The sequence below is a fragment of the Patiria miniata genome, unplaced genomic scaffold, assembly GCF_015706575.1.
Source record: "Patiria miniata isolate m_02_andy unplaced genomic scaffold, ASM1570657v1 HiC_scaffold_21, whole genome shotgun sequence".
Classification (NCBI taxonomy): Eukaryota; Metazoa; Echinodermata; class Asteroidea; order Valvatida; family Asterinidae; genus Patiria; species Patiria miniata.
The window spans coordinates 7,862,590-7,874,658 of NW_024037060.1; the positions used below are offsets into that span (position 1 = coordinate 7,862,590).

At 40.1% G+C, this 12,069-nt stretch overlaps 1 protein-coding gene across 5 annotated transcripts in view; it reads left to right on the forward strand.

Annotated features, from left to right (window-relative positions):
* Positions 1 to 10,509, forward strand: part of LOC119729764 (macrophage mannose receptor 1-like) — a 40,596-nt gene extending 30,087 nt beyond the window's left edge. For all 5 annotated transcript variants that reach the window (XM_038202500.1, XM_038202499.1, XM_038202501.1 and 2 more), the window contains 8 exons: positions 741 to 907; positions 3,087 to 3,186; positions 3,364 to 3,608; positions 4,249 to 4,420; positions 5,648 to 5,902; positions 6,703 to 6,879; positions 8,002 to 8,079; positions 9,545 to 10,509. In XM_038202500.1, coding sequence (XP_038058428.1) covers positions 741 to 907; positions 3,087 to 3,186; positions 3,364 to 3,608; positions 4,249 to 4,420; positions 5,648 to 5,902; positions 6,703 to 6,879; positions 8,002 to 8,079; positions 9,545 to 9,996 — 1,646 coding nt within the window. In that variant the 3' untranslated portion in view covers positions 9,997 to 10,509. The remainder of the gene's footprint in view (positions 1 to 740; positions 908 to 3,086; positions 3,187 to 3,363; positions 3,609 to 4,248; positions 4,421 to 5,647; positions 5,903 to 6,702; positions 6,880 to 8,001; positions 8,080 to 9,544) is intronic.
* The last annotated feature ends 1,560 nt before the right edge of the window (positions 10,510 to 12,069 follow it).

The following is a 12,069-nucleotide window of genomic DNA, read 5'->3' on the forward strand; positions in this document are numbered from 1 at the left end:
CACACGTGTACTCCCTGTGTGGCATGAGTAATATTAATAGAATTGTTGCCCTTCGAAAAAAAAAAGCTCTGGGAATAATTAACCATACTGACTTTTGGGCCCACAGCAATCCTTTATTTTATAAACACAAACCACTAAAGGTCAATGATATTTACCTTCTACAGCTTGGGACCTTCATGTGCCAGCTTTCCAACAGTAACCTGCCTAACACTATCTGTTCAGTGTTTTGTAAAAATCATGTTCACCATCAGGCGTTGTCTGACATTCATCGGACCTGAGCTCGTACAATTTTAGCTGAAAAAACTGTTGAACATGGAGGGCCCAGGCTGTGGAATTCTCTTAATTATTCTCTTAAAAATGTATCAAAAGTATCATTATTCAACCGCAAACATAAAAACCAATTCATCAACAAATATTTGGTGGAATAATGTCCTTTTATAACACCAAATAATCATAATTTTAATTCCTATTACTAGCTTTTTAGCAACTTTTATGTTATTTAACTTCTGTCGTTGCCCTGGTAATTGTAATTGTTAATTTCACACAGTTGGGTTTCCACTCGATTAGCTCAGTGCTTTTTGGAGACCTCCATTCATACACAATAATTTGAATGTAAAATAAGTGTATATGCATGCACATTTATGTGTTGGTAAAAATTAAAGATCTTGATTGATTTATTGATTGATTGATTGATTGTTTGAAAAAAACAAAAAGTTAAATAGGATACCATTACGTTTCAGCCCTGATGGCGTCACTGCAAAGTCAGGTCCCAGTTGACAGCATCTGGATTGGACTGACCTCCCGGATGCCTAACAGTGACTTTGTCAGGGTATTCCACTGGATTGATGGCAGCACCTTGAACTTCCAAAACTGGGGAGCTGGACAGCCTAGTTTACCCACGGATGAGGTTCGTTTGCAGTTATAAACCTTCGCTGAGTAACTGGGGATCCAGACAATGTAGCTAATATCAACTACAGTAAACTCCGGCCACCAGTCGACATCGTACAACTTGTCAAATCGCTCAAGTCGGCCCTCTGACTAAAGTCCCAATTGTCTGAAATGCATTTCCATTGAATTTTTTATTTCTAAGTCGGCTTTTATAAGTCGCCATTTCGCTCAAGTTGTTGTGTTACTCTCGGTCCCCTTTCCATAAAAAGCACAACAAAATCCTTTGTGTAAAAGTCGGCATTCCAAAAAAATCACGCATTGGCATCGACTTCCTGCACTAGCGGTTGGCAAGAAGTGTCGAGTGAAAAGTGGTTTGGCATGGCCGGTGATCGCTGCATTGGTGTCGCTGCACAGCCAAGCCAAGGGGTTGCCCCCTACCGCCTGCATCGTGAGCATATCAATACTAGTACCCCCTCTAGCTAGTCCTGTACGCATGCACTCTGTCCATTTTGGAGGACATCTTATTGAATGATGCAGTCAATAACATGCACGCATTAAATACGTAACTGTACACATACATATATTACTATTTTGTACACGTGGTCTCCACTATCAATACCCCAAACGTGATGATAAAATTTGAGGATTAACCCTAACTCCCTAGGGGGTGTGCAAAATCGTATTGAAATGGGAGGATTCAGGACTGTTAGGGCTAATTTGCTGGAATCAACTCAAGCCTTAAGGAGATAAACCAGGGTAAATTCAAGCCAATGAGTGCAATGAATCATATGTACAAAAAGGCCATTCATGTAAGTCGGCAAAATGATGACTTACAGCAGATGTCGGCATTTGCGGAAGTCGCACAAATTTCCGGGGCCCAAGAGTGCCGACTTGGCCGGAGTTTACTGTATATGAGGTTTAAACTGGCAATATACCTTTCACTAACTGGAAACTCTGCTACTTAGTTTAACAACAGATGATATGTTGGTTAAACCCTTGATGCTCTTGAAGGTTAACCATCAATATCGCCGACCAGACTGTAAAACTGCCCTTCCACACTGCTATCCTGCTATTGAATCACTGGGGATTCAGACAAATTAGTTTGTCGACTATTGAGGCCTTAATTGTGCCTTTTTTCCTACCTAACTTATTTACTGTAAGTTGTCCAGATCTGCTAGATAAACATACAATTTTAACAAACCTCATACGCGTGGAGTGCCATGGCCTAGCGGTTAAGAGCACCGGACTTGTGCTCTGGTGTTTCAGAGGCAACAGTGGCGTGGGTTCGAGCCCACCGGGTGGACACTTGTGCCCTTAACGAAGGCACTTAACCATTATTGCTTCGCCCTTCGGATGGGACGTAAAGCCGAAAGTCCCGTGTGCTGTGTAATGCAATGCAAGTAAAAGAACCCAGTGACACTTATCGCTAAGAGAAGGGGTTTGCCCCGGTGTTTCTAGTCTCCGGTTTAAACTCCCACGCGGAGTATTTAGGAGAAGAACCAACCAAAAACCAGAACGTGCTTTGTTAAAATATCTAGGAGAACTGGACAACCTTGATCAAGTCTTGAGATTAACTTGAACACGAGGCTTACTGGTAATAATCTTTTAACTGAGGATCTGTTTAGATCAACTTTGGCTTTCTGGCAATAACTTTCAGTTACTATGTGTAGGAGATCAGAACAAACTAATTGACCAGTTTACTGGGACCTTCACTTAAACTTGATGGTTTCTTCCTATGACTTGAACTTTCCCTAACTGGACAAACTGGTTGATCAACTTGGATTTGACGCTTCTTAAAAATGGTTTCACCTCTATGTTCCGACACCCCTATGTTCCGACTGCACATATTCCTATTCCTAACCCTAACCCTAACCCTAACCGGGAGTAACACAATCTAGGTTGTCGGAACATAGGGGTGTCGGAACATAGAGCAGTCACCTTAAAAATAACCGTCACGAAATAACTTGGAGTGTGGACAACGTAGTTCATCAGGCAGCAAGGCTTTCATGCGTAAAAGAATTTCTATCATCTGAAAACTAGTTTATCGACAAATAACGCACAATTACTCCAAACTTAAGGCTTTGCCTTTTGTATGACTGTTGATTTAATTATCCCTGGAGATAAAACTGATAAATCAGAATTCAAATAAACATTTTTGATCACAGTTTTAGTCAAATATTCATATATTGATGTGACAGGATAACTGTGTGAAGATGTTAACTGATCCTGATGCGCCAGGCAAGTGGTATGACGACGACTGCAGCAAAGAATATACATCTGTCTGCAAATATGACTTGGGTGAGTTCAGGTTCATTTGTTAATTTTTTTTTACAGTAATTCTAATTGATAAAAATGAACCAGTTATGAATAATGAATTGCAGCTTTTGCTTGTTTAGAGGATATATTGTGGTCAGCAGAAAGATAATTCCAGTCGGAACTGATTGAAACTTCTCTTTATTTGCCTCATTGCAACAGATCCAAATTCTCAGCCTGTACCACCCGCGACTTTTGCACCGTGCCCGAATGGTTACTCCGGCTCGGCACCATCATGCTTCAGGATCGAAACGACCGAACGTACCTTCTCCAATGCAATGGATGCATGCACGAGAGTTGGCGGTATCCTAGCTCCAGTCATGGACGGCTATGAGAATGCTTTCACCGAACTGCTTATGTACAATAGCGGCATTGAGTCGGCGTGGGTCGGCCTCCGTTCAGATTCTGTAAGTTCGTCTTTGTATTTTGAGATTATGTTGTGAATGTAATTTTTTGCCAATCAGCAAGATGTGCTAGTGAGCTTCTCATGGAGTGATTTGGAGGATTAACCCCAATGAGGGTAAACTTCCAATTGAGTGATTCTTAGGCGCGGTTCTATGGAGAGGGGGGCTAGAAATTTTGTTTAGCCCCCCCCCCCTCCAAAACATATGCCATAACAAAAAATCAAACAGCAATGAGATGGAAAATTTATAATAAGACAGCACATGTCTCCATCAGAAGCGTAGCCAACCCCCCGCCACCCCCCCCACCCCCCCACCCAACCACCCCCCCCCCCCACCCCCGATCAGGGTAGACTTCCAAAGGAGTGATTTGGAGGATGCAAACTCCAATCAGGGTAGACTCCCAATGGAGTGATTTGAAGGCTGCTCTCTCCCCTAAAAATGTCTAAGCAGTAGGGCCTAAACATGGGGCGTGTTCTCAAGGCAATGCTTGTTTTGGAGGGTTTAGTAGAGCATGGGCTGATCAGTCAACTCAGTGATAACTTGAAATTAGACTCGGACTCTTTGTTCAAGGACTTTAAAGTTGTGAAGATTGTCCGTCACAAGGTTTGTCCTTTCTCTATTGTTTCCTTGGTTTTTTTTGTAGAGTACCTCAGGAACTTATGAGTGGATTTCTGATCAGTGGCCTAAGAAATACCTCAACTGGGCTGGCCAGGAGCCGGTGCTTGAGCTGGGATGTGCGGCGTCCATGTACTCCGAGGGCTGGAAATCTATGGGCTGCACTACTGCGAGACCGTCCATTTGCAGATCCAACCAGGGTGAGTCGAAACTGATGAACGTTATGCAGTGCAAGTCAAGCTTACAGAAGGAACTCAAAGTGTTTGGTTTGCTCCTATCCTCCTCCAAAAGTTGTTGCCTTCCTTATTCCTATCGCCGTGTCTGTGCAACACGGTTGTATCTCCTAAAATGGTGTGTGACGTCATGTACGTGAAACGTGAGTTTTCACTGTCAAAAGATCATATGTCACTTAAAATAACTGGAATGTACACACAAAATCAATGAACATAGCGATACGTGAGAAACGACCTTGTTGCACGGAGCGTATGTGGGCGAGATACGACTTGTTGCAGAATCGAGTTACGACCTTGTTGCACTGACACAACAATGTTCTGTTCAGCCATTCCTGCAGTATGATGGAGAAAAAAGCATTCTTACAAACCTCAATTCCCAAAGAATTGAAACATTTAGGAAACTTTTTAAATGTTTGCACTTGTTGAAAAACTCATGTGCCTATATACTCTTTAATATTGTACATCATGGCTTGGCTTTGAGAACGAAGATTGATGAAGGCTGTCCACGTGGAATGCAGGCACGCTGGTGGCTTAGGGGACCTATCCGGGAGAGCCAGATCCTACTGTAGCGGCTGCAGATAAGAGATTGGTCATTGGGCTTGGCCTGGGGGTTCTTTCAACAGTCTCTCTTGTCCTCAGAGCAAGCGCATTATTGCACATAGCCATGATACACTCAACCAAAAAGAGAGTCCCCCTTGATACTTTGTTGTCTAACTCAAAAACTTCTGGGCACATCTTGCTCAAATTACGACTGATCAGTACAGAAATTCCTTAGCAATCCAGCCATACTCTTTGTTTGGCCCCAAAACAGTGATCATGTGTACAAAATTATGCAATTTTAATTGCATAATGTCGTACACATTATCAGTGTTTTGGGCCAAACAAAGAGTATGGCTGGATTGCTAAGGAATTTCTTTACTGATTAGTCGTTATTTGAGCGAGAGGTGCTCAGTAGTTTTTTAATGTTAAACAAAAAAAGTATTGGAATGGGGGACCTTTTTTTTTTGTTGTTGAGTGTATTAAACCCATGCAAGTGAACTATGCCCTTTTACGAATCCCCGTACTTTCCATCATGTTTACTCATTCAACTTTTCCTTTTTTCTTTGCAATCCAACCAACCCCTCAAGATTGTCATCACTTGTCTGAGTATATACTCACTAGTCTAAAACATGTCACACTTTTTTTTTTATCCAGACATACCCCCGACTTTCCCCCCTGTTGGCCCGGGTCTGGAATGCCCAGAGAACTGGTATCCATTTGAGAACCAGTGCTACCTGATTGACACCGGTTTCACCAGTGACAACCTGCTGAACACGTACTTCAAGTGCGCGACGATCAGCGCCTTGCCACCAAGCATTCACAGCCGGGATGAAAACACCTTCATCAGGATCAATTCACTCAATGAAAAGACAGGAAAATTTGTCTGGATTGGACTGGTCACACAAGGAGGTAACTTTAGATTAATAATGCCAGTGAATTTTCCGTTTAGAAAAAAAAGTCACGTCACTCATCGGAGGGAATTTGGCATCGGGGGATTTAAATCCAATATTGGGTTTTGCCCTTTACCGACACAATGTCGTTTGTGAAGTTAAGTTGGCGAAGGGAAAATCCCAATATTGTAATGTCATGTGCTCTATGGGCAATTCCACGGTTACTCACGTTACATTTTCGTAACGTGAGTAACCGATTTTGTGCGTCTTGTTAATCATACATAACACATTTTTCTGGATGTCATCTTTGGTGCTTAGGTAGATCTAGGTCTACTCTATCTACCATAAGGATAACAGATATTAAACCTTTTCAGTAAGGTAATTACAGCCCAAGGAAACTAAAAAGTACATCAAAAATGTAACGTGAGTAACCGTGGAATTGCCCCTATGATTTTTCATATAATGGTTCCTTACACGGCTTAAGATACATATGAGTATGAAAGACATGCTTACTAATATACTTTGAATGGCTCCACAATTCATTTTGCCAAAAGTACGGAGCCTAAATCAGCATTTGGATGTAGCAGCAAGTACTTTAAAAGATACAGAATTACACTTAAAATTGAAAGGAAATGACATTTGTTCAATCATTCAATCATTGATTGTGGGATGTGCAAACATCGAAATGAGCTCACATCCAAATATTTGTCGTTCACTGTGCTGAAAACTATTTTATTTTTTGTCTGTCTGTATAAAAATAGGCTTTAGAAATCGTCTAAAAGTTGGGTTTTGTTGTTGTTAATTTTGTACCATTTGTAGGCACATATGCCTGGATGGATGGTAGCGTTGTTGATTTCACCTACTGGGCGGACGGGGAAGAGCCGACGCCTAACGACGGGAAGGAATGCGTAGCGATGGTCCCTGAACTGGACGGCAGATGGCAACGGAAGGAATGCAGTCTACAAGCTGAAGTAGTCTGCATGCTGTTTGAACCAAGTCAGTGTTGAACCCAATAACACTTGTATTACATTGTATTACATTGTATTACATTGTGCTACATTGTATTACATTGTATACATGCCTGATGAATCAATATAACCATACAGTGCTGGAGTAGTCTTGGGCAGTATAGGGTGTAACTGGCAGGGTGGGGTGGCACAGGGACTAATGGTTTAAAAACTGGAAAACAATAAATGGATTTGCGACATATGTTGAAAATCCAGGATTTTTATAATTGCTGAGGTGGGTTTTTTTCTACACAATCTGACAAGGCCAAAAAAAGGAAAAAAGTTCTACTTCTGGTTACTTAACCCACCCTATTTTTATGGCTGCGACCCTAACATATTTATTGGAAAATAAAAAAAAAAAAAAAAAAAAAAATGCTGTAAATGCTGAAGGCACGATGGAAATGCGGTAACCAGTCTATGCATATGGCTGACCAACATAGCCTAACACTGCAGAGTGCACTGCAGTTGCAGGTCGGATTGACATTGTCAAAATGCCAAGTAAACACCGATGGAGAAAGAAGATTTCTGCAAGTTAATTCACAGAACTTGATCTCCCTTGTCTGTGTATGTATTTTCCGTGTTCATGAATTTATTTCGAGGTTGTACCGCTCGTACTTACAGCGCAGCGTGTTTCCCCTACATTTCCTGCCGCAACACGAGGTTCGTCGCCCGCCATACATAGTGCATCACGCATACTTACACCGCGCGATATACGGACAGTGTTGGCCAGTTTTCCGTTGTTATGAGCATTGTACATATGGTGTGTAGGACCTGAATTCTCCATTATTTTTCAAAATTATTGACAGTAAATATTTTTGACGTTATTAAGGCAAGTTTTTGTCACTTTTTGTGGCCATTTTATGTGCAGCTTTTGAAGCGCAAATGGAAACAGTTCGGGCTGAAATTGGCATGTAATAGGATCCCCCATTCAATTATTACAAAACAAAATTGGCCAAAAGAAAATTGTCCAACCTACCTACCGTATTTTGGAAAGCATGTAATCGGAAGCAGAACTGTTTTGAGGGTTTTTTTTTGCTTAATCTAACAAATTGTGTTCTTAAAGCTGCAAATGATATACTCTACCTTAAAGCATTTTCTCGTTTATTTGAAGGCATACCTACTGCTACCACAAAACTTACAGACAAGCCAGAACCACCAACCGATAGTGTTGTCACGGAGCAACCCCCTAGTAAGTTTTCAATTATTTAATGGTTTTATATGTATATATATCTTGTTTAGCATTGAAATTTAAAAACTGAGAAACAAAATTAAAGGTTTTTTTTTGGAAGCTGAAAGCATTGAATAAAGTTGAAAGTTGAGCGTTGGAGAAATGGTACAAAATGATGATTTTCCCTAATTATGTTTCAGCAGTAGTAAATATATGTATTGATATGCAACTAGGAGGCGGAGTTTGTACTCTGTATTTAACAGTGTTGTTGTACTCGTACTCGGTACTACTTTTTTTCAGAGTACTCGTACTGGTACTCGTACTCAAATGTCATCAAAGTACTCGTACTCGAAATGACGGTACTCGTACTCGGGCAGCAAAGTACCCGTACTCGAATAGCTGTGCTCGAAAACAAAATGGTATAGCTTTACTTACCACGGCCTTATTTTATTGATACTTTCAGTTTGAAAAGGTTGATTCACTTGATTGGCTTGAGGAGAAATCGAAGTTTCTTGATTTTCTTCTGTGCGCGTCCGGCCGGACAAACATATTTAACAGCTAGCCGTGAGTGGGTCTGTATTTCGGTCTGACCGGGCCTGGGCCAATTACGCACAATGAAACATTTGCCGTATGGCTGTATTCAGAAATAATTCTCGTTATCGGAATACAAGTACTCGTACTCGTGCTTGTACTCGGTAACCTATAGTACTCGGCAGTACTCGGAAACTCGGAAAAAAGTACTTGACTACAACACTGGTATTATATAAGACAATCAGTATTATCCGGTTCCAGATGTTGGTTTTTTTTTTCAAGCTTGGTCAAAGAAAGACTTATATTACTGTGGCAGTGGAACAAATGGGTGGGGAAAAAGAGAAAGCAAAAAAGAGGCCTACTACCAAGAAGCTGCTAGCTCTTAAAAGTAATATAAAAAAAAATAAAAATAAAAATAAAACCAAACAATAAATCATTCCTCAGGTTGATGCCTCATATTCATTTTGTCTCTTTAGTTGGTTTTTCTACAAGTTATTAAAGTGCATTCACCTTGAATGAGTTATCTGTGTACATTACTGGACCTAAACCGAGATTCCACGTCCAGACTCGTCAAGTCTGGCCTTGTTAGTATCAAGGGCGGATCCAGAACACAATTTTTGGGGGCCAAAACAATTTTTGGTCCCCCCAAAAAGTGGGTCAAAAAAATTACGGCGTGGGGTTCGGGGCCCACTTAAGGGCCCCGAAAATTTTTTGGATTGTAGATGCTCTGTGGTGCGATCTGAGGCAATTTCTGACCACTTTAACCAATGTTTTTTGAAGAAAAGATGGTGGTGTACTCATTGCCTGCCTTTATTGCGATGTCACATAAAAAAAAAAAAAATTGATTTCGTTTTTGGGGGGGGCCATGGCCCCCTTTGGCCCCCCCCCCCTGGATCCGCCCTTGGTTAGTATGTGGATCTGCGTTGAACCTGTCTCATGTTTCTTGGCTACACAGTCCTAAGCACCGGCGCCATCGTTGGTATCAGTGTCGGCGGCGCTGCGATTCTCCTACTCTTCATCATCTGGCTCTGCTACTTCTGCGAGAAGCAGATGAACAACAGAAAAGAGTGGGAGCAGCATCAACGAGAGGACAACATCGATGTGGACTACGGCGTCGAAAACGTCCAGTACAGCGAAGATATTGAGCTCCGGAAGAAGAAACCCGAGCAGGTCGCCGTCAAGGTTGAAACCGAGTCGGATGGGAGCGAGGACTCCTCATCGGTGTCCAGTGGTTCCTCTGGAGGATCTGGGAAGGGTGCGTCCGGAGGAAAGGGTGCGCCCGGAGGAGGAAAGGGTGCGCCCGGAGGAGGAAAGGGTGCGCCCGGAGGAAAGGGTTCGGCTGGAGGAAAGGGTTCCACCGGAGGAGAGGGTTCAGCTGAAGAAAATGAGTATGAAGAAAAATTGTAGATGCTCACGCTCGATTACAAATTGTTTTGGTCTGAAAAATCAATTTATGGTTTTATGTAGGGGGTTGATAATGAAACTTTGTTGTGGTACATGATACGATCAAATGAGCATTATTTCAAAATGCTCAAAATAGATAATTAAAAAAATGATGACTGGTTTTGTATTCAAAGGCAATTGATACTCTGATTGCAAAACGTTTGATTAGACGGTTTTGTTTAAAGGGCCCATGCAATGTAATCATTGTTAATGCAATGGTTGAATTGAAAATACACCTTTACTTGATGTCCCATTTAAGTTAACCTTATTTCAATTTTCATTTTGCCACTTTCAAGGGTTTTTTGGAGCCTTTGAGGTTTTTATACTAATGTAAATTTCCATATATGAGCAAAAGTGTGATGTCATTTCAGACAAAAACCTGTTACGTTACCAAAAGCACCGAAGAATTTTTGATATTTTGCTGTCGTAAATTGTCTTTTTTCGAGTGATTCATTGTTGTGTCAGTATAGCCAGTGAGCAAACTTTTCTCACAAACGTTTTCAATTAGCAAATTTTTGGTTCACAATTTGAACAGAAGTGTCTTCCTGAAATGACATCACAGCAACAGCGCCCTCAGTTGTCCGGAGAAAAACATGGATCATTTAAAAGTTTAAAGAAGTGCGCTTTTCAATCAATTTATCCCAAAAGGGATGTCAAATAGTTTTCATACATTCAAGAGGAGTACAAAGTTGCACAACATATGTTCCTAAGAAAAATTCACTTCATGCACCCTTTGTGTGTTTAAAATTGAAATATTAATGTATTGTATGTAGAATATTTGAACGTTTAAAGGGAAAATACAACATTTGCAAACATCGAAAAATAAAACGACCAAGTTTTTATGAAATACCTTACAGGATGTTGGTAAATGACAGTCTAAAAGCATCCTGTAAAATTATGGCACCTGGTGAGAAGTCATTTTCCAGAAAATTGCATTTTTGTATACATTTCCAACGGTGGTCGGCCGACCACCGTAGGAAAAACCTAACTATTTTTCACTACTGCTCCAAATTTACCATTTTCTTTAGTCCAAATTTTGTTTGCTATTGGTTTCTTGTTCATGAATGGGTGCAGGCCAGCTAGACTGGTTCCCTAATACATACAAATTTCCGGCATCTGTAAATTGATCCATTTCATCTTCAGTGGAGTCAGGGAACCAGACTACTTGAACATTTTTGTTTTTCTTGGTTTTTCCAGCGTTTTCCAACAAAATTTCAAACATGTCAGTTTAACAATAATTTGAGTATTATACTAACCCCTCAAATAGTTCATTTCTGAAAATTAAAGCAAAAGCCAATGATGTACATTCCCTTTAACATCTTGGTTTGATTTTTGAAAATTCTTTCTTTGCATCGAATAATTTTTTATTAAAAAACAATTTGGTTTGTTTTTAAATTAGTTAAAACGGGAGAATGTGCTTAGGCCGAAATATTTAACAAAGGAAAGAGAATTATAAACAATCGAAATAAATTGACAAATCATCAATCAAAGCAGCTTGTAAATACGCATAAGTAGGAACTCTTTAAAATGAGTTGCTTAGAAACAAAGAAATTAAAAAACAAAAGCAAAAAAAGTTTGTGTGTGTTACATCGATCTTGATTAACCACTTAGTCAGTCTTCAAAAGTGTCAGATACTTAGCTTTCGTTGTAGGCCGTAGAGTTGTTTGCATTTATATTATAACATTTGTTATAGCAGTATTAATCAGCTTTTGATAAAAATCGAATTAGTAAAAAAATGACATTTGTGTTAAGTTTATCAAGTCATGTAATTTGTCATGTAATAGATGTCGGACAAATAATGTTCTTTAATTGTGTACATTTTTTATACAGTATTCATTAGCTTTTGATAAAAGTTGAATTACATTTTAACTCTACTCTTAAAGTGTATGTAGTTTCATTGAATATCACCAGAATGACTTCGAGACAAGCTGCGGAAAATATTGAATTCAATTATTTGCTGATTTTTTTTTAAACCTGTTCCTCTGGTTAAAAGTTAATCAATCATTTTCCCCCCACTACTTGGAAATAAATTATCTA